General features: G+C 40.4%; 1 protein-coding gene across 6 annotated transcripts in view; it reads right to left on the bottom strand.

The window, feature by feature from the left end:
* Positions 1 to 796: 796 nt before the first annotated feature.
* Positions 797 to 6,838, bottom strand: part of ncor1 (nuclear receptor corepressor 1) — a 46,127-nt gene continuing 40,085 nt past the window's right edge. For 5 of the 6 annotated variants that reach the window (XM_086098271.1, XM_086098268.1, XM_086098272.1 and 2 more), the window contains 9 exons: positions 6,715 to 6,828; positions 5,166 to 5,314; positions 4,858 to 5,075; positions 4,617 to 4,760; positions 3,991 to 4,136; positions 3,769 to 3,822; positions 3,362 to 3,547; positions 2,790 to 2,966; positions 797 to 2,716 (listed from right to left, as the gene is read on the bottom strand). In XM_086098271.1, the coding sequence (XP_085954397.1) occupies positions 2,505 to 2,716; positions 2,790 to 2,966; positions 3,362 to 3,547; positions 3,769 to 3,822; positions 3,991 to 4,136; positions 4,617 to 4,760; positions 4,858 to 5,075; positions 5,166 to 5,314; positions 6,715 to 6,828 (1,400 nt within the window). In that variant the 3' untranslated portion in view covers positions 797 to 2,504. The remainder of the gene's footprint in view (positions 2,717 to 2,789; positions 2,967 to 3,361; positions 3,548 to 3,768; positions 3,823 to 3,990; positions 4,137 to 4,616; positions 4,761 to 4,857; positions 5,076 to 5,165; positions 5,315 to 6,714; positions 6,829 to 6,838) is intronic. The other variant, XM_086098270.1, reaches the window with a different exon arrangement.

Here is a 6,838-nt window from a genome sequence, read left to right as displayed (position 1 = left end):
AGATAGAGACGGAAGTTCCTACAGCAACGACGTAACCGGGATATGCGCGAATACAACGCATAAATATATTTTTTTTATGAACCCACTCCTAGGTTATAAACATAAAGCACTCAAAAGAAAAACAGTAAGTACTACGGAAATTAAGCGTGATTTATTGTGCCATGTGACAGGATATTTTTACGCCGCACCGTTCGTAACTTGGAAACGTACAACGTCATATGTCCGTGTTACTGTTTACAGGACTCCCTGTAACATTTCATGATTTTGTTTTTGACAATAAATGACTTGTTTGTCATTTGTAATAGCAAATGAAAAATCCGACAGCTATCACCATCGGAAGAATATTACGTGAGAAATCGTTATTTAATAATTTTATATTAAGTATAGGGCATACTTTTTGTGACACTATTTTTCCTATGTGCTTAATAAGCTATATGTGTTTCACTTTGCAATTGAACTACTGAAATAAATAATTTCTACAACAGACGAATTGATGAACTGTTAATTCTAAGGCAACATAATCAAACGGGACACCGATTTTATGCCTCCAGTTTAAATACGATTTAACAGAAGATATTGATTCTGTTTTTCTTGCTATAAATAAATCAAGTCATATCATGTGAAGTATGTCTATACCTTGCAGTATGAAGTTACAGTAATATTATTGTGCGTGTATACTGCATTTGATACAGAATGTGTGTTGACTCATTTGCAAAAGTGAACATAAGCAATGTGTAGACCTCATAGATCAAGAATTGTGACAAGGCTACATTCAACAAGAGCAGTGTTACAAGGATTGGTATTTTACTGTGGTGGAAAAAAGAACCACTTTATTTGATTGGTCTGAACTCTTGCAACAGCCAACTAAAAGACATTGTGCCATACAATCATTGCATTTCAACATCAAAGTGGATAAGAGTTTTCAAGTTTGAATTTAAAAGACAAAATAAAAAGTCACGCGGGTTTTATAGCTTGAAAAGATGCTCTAATTCTTTTTCGGCTTCAAGTCAGCTTTCTTTTCAAATTCAAGTTTGTAAACATTTTCTGCCTTTGCTTTGTAAACAAACAGCAACCATCCCACCAAACAGGACACACACACACACAAAAATGTGGAAACGAAACATCTGAACATGTGCTGTGACAAATAATTGAAAAGCTTTGTGAACGGGAGACCAAACATAACAAGGGTCGAAGACGAGATTTGATAACAGCAAAGTGAAAGCTGCCGATGCAACTGCGCGGTCAGGTAGTTTATTTTATTCCTGTTATTTAACATAATGGCAATAGAACTGCAACAATTTGGAATCTCTATTATAATATTGTACCATGTGCTCAAAACTACAGTAATTATTAAAAAAGGATCCCAAAAGGATGTAGCTAAAAGACTAAAGGTCTGCCAGTGGTGAGTAAAACACTTAAGAATATTGCCAATTACTCTTGAATACATTAGACAGCAGGTAGTACGCCTTTTGTTATCAATAGTTATGAAGCAAAAAGTGCAAAAATGGTGCAGACCATTACGTTTGGTAAAGTGGGTCATAATTTGGAAAGACATTTTAAAGTTTGGATTGTTTCTGAGGAGTATTAAAAAAGGTACTAGGGAAACAAATACAAATATCAAACACCAACGAGTAGCTCTGAGAAAATTAGTTAAAGCTGCCTTTTTTTCTCAAGTCACAAGGCGTGGCAAAACCATCAAAAAGGGGGCGCAAAATATGATTCCAGAAATATTTAAACTGTCATTTTCAACGTGTTAGCTGTCAGCTCTATTTAGGGTGTGGGGGACAAAATGGCTCACTTGATGTTTGAGTAGTCACCTCAATCATGATTTCTGACAGCAGTGTTCACTTGAAGACAGTTCCCTGTCAGAATGTGGCGAGGTGTGATTACCTCCACTTCTATCCACCTTTTTGTTGAAAATCACACATTTGCACAGTGTGAACACAACCAAATATCAAAATTGTTTGAAATCTGAAAAGGTGTGTGTTCTTTAATGTCTACTCTGTCCAGACAGTGCTGCAGGGAGAAAACAACTCCATTTTCTCTGATGACCAAGAAATCACACATTAAGGTGGACGCTGGTTGGGGACCTTCACTTAGCATTAGAGCGGATAAATTTAAAAGCGACATTAAAATAAGGAATAAACAAGTTAAGAAAACACTGCAAAAAGGTTATTCTATTTACATACAATGATTTTCTTGAAGATGAGTTATAACTTTACAGAAATTAAAGTCTCTTTTTACATATCAGCTTCACTATATCACAAGTCATCCCCCTCAGTCGGGTTTACTTCCCCACTTCTAAACCAAAAGTGAGTCTCGTTCGAGAGAGCCCGGTCGGTCGTCGTCGGCTGCATGTACACGTCGCTTACAGCTAGGGGGCGCCATAGCACCAGGAAAGAATTGGACACCATCCTGTCTACTTGACACTCGAGTGTCTTGCAGTGGATGGAAGAGATGCGCCTCATCTTGGGTCTCTTTTAATCCCTTCTTGAGGGCCAGGCTCAGTCATCGCTGTCCGACAGGGCCTCGTATTGCTCTGACAGCAGAGACTGCCACACACCACACTGTGGGCGCACTATAGCTCCAGCAGGAAGCGGCGGCTGCTGCTGCGGCTGCTGCTGGTGGCTCTGTATGGAGGGAGACGAGATGGAGGTGGGTGGCGTGCTGCTCATTATGCGCATGGTCAGTGGGTTGTAAGGGAACTGCATGGACCCTGGAAACAGAACGACAATGTTAAATATGTACAGAAATGACATTTTAGCAAGCTATAAACGGGCACGACTGACCTGCCGATGAAGGTCGGTCATCCCAACTCCATTGCGACTGGGCTTGTGCTTGTCTGTGATAGTCTCCTTCGGAGTGTACGGAGGACACCGAGGAGGGGCGATCCCCTCCCGAGTAGGCCTGGCCCAGGTTAGGTGACTTCGATTTACGGCTGTTGGCTTTACTCTGCTTTTGCTTCGCTGTGGTAAAAGAGAAACATGTTGAGCTTATTATTCCTGAAAAACATGTCATGTAGAGACCAAGCCAGGGGAAATATTTGCACTCACTCAAGCACCGCATATGATTCTTAAATTATTCATGCTCATTTCTTACATCTTACACGTTTTAATTACATTATTTTATCAACCAATGATTTAATAAATAAAATACAATTGTTTTATTTAAAGAAAATTCAATGAAATAAAAACATATACATTTTAACTAATCAATTCTAGAAGGAAAACAAAGATGTTTTATTTGTTGCATACATTTAATTAGGGGGGGGGGGGGTCTGTTAAACGGTCCGAGCCATATCTGGCCCACAGAACATACTTTGCCGACAACAGTAAAGACAGAGTTAGCGATTAGCATGTACCTATGCTGGGCGACGGGTTGGCCTCCTGGCGGGTGTCACTGCTTGTGTTGGATGTGTTGCTGATGGCACCTTGGTGCTCCTCTGATCTGTCCTCCAAGTTACCCATTAAGGCTTTACGGATTATGTCCTCTAGGCCCAAATTACTCGCAGGGTCACTAAAGGAGTGGTTCCTAGGGTTGATGCTGCCTAGGAATCACAATGCAACAGAAGATACAAGAAATGAAATGTTGATCTAAACCAAATAAAATGTTATTTTCTATCGTGCATACCCCTGTGAGTTCATTTTTTAACCACTATAAATCAAATCCTACCCTAGGCTTCAGCCCACTTGTGAATCTGAACAGTATAAACAGTGAATGGATGGATTATGTATAATAGCCACATTCCAAAGTATCTTTGTAACTTACTGGAGCTGGTAACAGCAGGCAAGTTGAAAATTTCTGTGCCCGGTTGAGCATTTCCTGCAAGACAAAATTAGCCATTTAAAATCATAAAATAATAAACGTATGAGCTTGAAAATATTGAAGAACACACATGCCTTGCACACACACACACACGAACAGTTTGTTTCCACCTTTGGTGCATGCATTGTGGGTTAAGACAAAGAGAAGACAGGAAGCCCCACTTACCAACATCAGAATCACCAACACCAGATGTGGAGTTCAACTTACGAAAGATCTCCTGCTTTTTGGATTTCACCATAGGTGAGGTGTTTTCTAGTTTGGTGAAGAAGGAGGGCAGGTAACTGACACTGCCAGGGGACCGCGAGTCACTCCTTGAATTAACAAGTAAGGTGTCAGGGTTCAAACACGCAGACAGGCATTTTATGAACTCATTTTTATGGGGACGTCAACCCAAGAATGTTCTTTACAATAATATGTTCTATGCCGCTCCGCTAGTTTAAACAAGGTTTTCTGATTAATATTGCGTTTGTGGAATATGACTTAAGCAGTAAAATGTGCCCGTTTTTATCCATTTTAGATGGCGGCCGACTGGAAATGACATCACAGTTGCTCAGGGCTCAGATAATGACCAATCACTCACTTGTTTTCTGAGTTTGGTCATGTGTTGACAAGCTGAGCCGTGATTGCCCTGAGCTACTGTGATGTCATTTTCAGTCGGTAGCAAGTGGCAAAATGGCTGCCCCCTGAGATAGATAATGGTGGATTTTGCTGCTTGAATTCCACAAACGGAGACAATTTTGGGGTTGACTTCTCCTTTAAGATCATGAACCGAGTCTCTGCAGCTCACGTACCTGATCTCAGAGTTGTCCGCCTCTCGCCTTTGAGGTGCAGGTCCACCAGTCTCCTGCTTTTCCATGTCTTGGTAGCTCTGCGGTGGTGAAATGGGCTCATAATTCTCCATCTGCCTCCCACCTCTCTCTGGAGACTTGCCAGGCCTGGAAAGGTGACAAAGATCAGCCGCAAGTGTCACGACTAGGGGTGATAACTTTGACCTGCCACGATGATTCAATGATGAAATGACTGTTTCTGTACCTGGATCGGAGTTTGTCTGTGGCGTTTTCCGGGGAAACCCTGCTGGAGGGACGGTGGCGATGTGGGGCCTGGATTTGGTTCTCGGGGCTGTAGCGGCTGGGCGCCTTGGCTCGACTTGACGAAGACACAGGTGGCATCGTGCTCTGGAATGTGGCAGAGGCTGAAGAGGAAACTGTGGGAGGTTCTTGATTCCGGGCAAAGTCCTGGGTTATAATATGCTGCATGGGACAGGATAAAAAGGATTTTTAAAAGTTTAGTTTGACCTCGATGGTATATCCAGATTCCAGTAGGTCAGAGGTATTTCCTACCGAAATGTGATCCGCCAAGGTCATGACCCGATGCGTCTTGGGGATTTGGGAGAAACTGTCGGCCTGGGATGATGGGGGCTGCTGGGAACTTTGCTGTGGTGGCTCTGCCGAAGGCCGGTATCGACTCATGTCATAAACCCGCATGCCAGCTAATCAGGTTCAGGAGCAGAGCATTAATGACGTGGAGTGAGTCATCAAATGTATTGATTTGACATTAGTACTTGACAGCATACTAATTATATACATCTGCAATCAGAAGTTTAAATGCTGTCATCATGGACAAGAATATATCATTTTTTTCTTGAATTACTTGTTCTTTTTATGGGTGGAATGATTATATAACATCCATCTTAATTTTTAAAAAGGGGACCATTTAGCATAAATTTAAACAAAAAAAGAAATCATATAATCAATGATGCCCTTTTATCGAGTTTGCGAGAAAACTTGGGTTGGAGCAATTGTTGGTCAGAAAAAAATTATTTTGAATTGTCCATGTTCTCATTAAAATGACAAAATATTCTATCTGTAAATAAACTTTGTTCCAATTGGGTCTCTCTTCTCCTTATTCTGATATGGCAAACAGCTTTCCTCTGATTGATTAGATGTCCTGTGCCTCTTGAGTTGGCTCCATTGAAATTTAGCAGGCAATTGTTTGAATTGCGTTACTAAATTAACTTTAAGAAACTGAGTGGTCAAATACCAATCTTGAATTATGCCAGAAACCTGAGGACAGCTACAAAATGTGTCTGGTAGAGGTGAAAATTGCTAACGAACATTCAATCATAAATTTGCAGGGGTTATTTTGGCATTGGCTTGCCTATGTGTGCAGTTTTAGCCAAGATGAGTCGATTTTGAAGCCAGGGTTTCTTTCATGGTCAGCACCCTCTCTCAATACATGGCGATGTACTGTAAAACTTGCTCCAATGCTGATAGTTACATTTGTGCTCCAGCAGTTTGAGCCTCGATTAATCCTGAACATCCTAACCAATTTCCTGTCATCCTCTAGATCTTGGCTAAATGGTAAACTAATCCCAAAAACTCATTTTTTTTTTAATCTGATTTTTGAATCTTTAGTCGTTTAGAAAATATTTCACAAATCTATATACACCGGTACTTGATTGCCCTTCTTAGATTTTCACCGACTTCCTTTGACTTTATCCTTTATGAGATATTAGACTTGTCACTTTAATGATGACAAAGTTAAATGACTAACCTTCAGCGTCACATAATTTTTTTCTCCCGGTGAATGCATATATTTCAGCCTGTATGTATAAGTTTGACCATTTGTGTATGTGAGAAAACACTACGTAAAATTGCAAACCCATTTTTTATTTTGAAACTTATCTAAGATGTATGTTATACAATTATTCTACCTCAGAAAAATAACTATTCAAAAGCCCAAAATGAATGACATTCTCACCAATGAGTGTAAGCAAACTTCTGATTGAGTACTGTACTGTCCTTTCTCGGCATGATGTATTTACGCCGTTTATAAAAGTTTAAATGTCATCTTGAAGATCCTGTTACAGAACAAAAAGTGGGTCCATACCTGCCGTCTGCTGCCTGTCGTCAGTTTTTTCTTGTTGGGATTGAACTGGGGAACTAGCAGGACTTATCACTTCAATGGCTCCTCCACCAGTGTTGTCATATCGGTTTGATGACACTGAATAGTT

This window comes from Leptonotus elevatus, chromosome 16, assembly GCF_054856555.1.
Source record: "Leptonotus elevatus isolate MCC_2025b chromosome 16, RoL_Lele_1.0, whole genome shotgun sequence".
NCBI lineage: Eukaryota > Metazoa > Chordata > Actinopteri > Syngnathiformes > Syngnathidae > Leptonotus > Leptonotus elevatus.
This window is presented reverse-complemented; position numbering and strand designations above follow the sequence as displayed.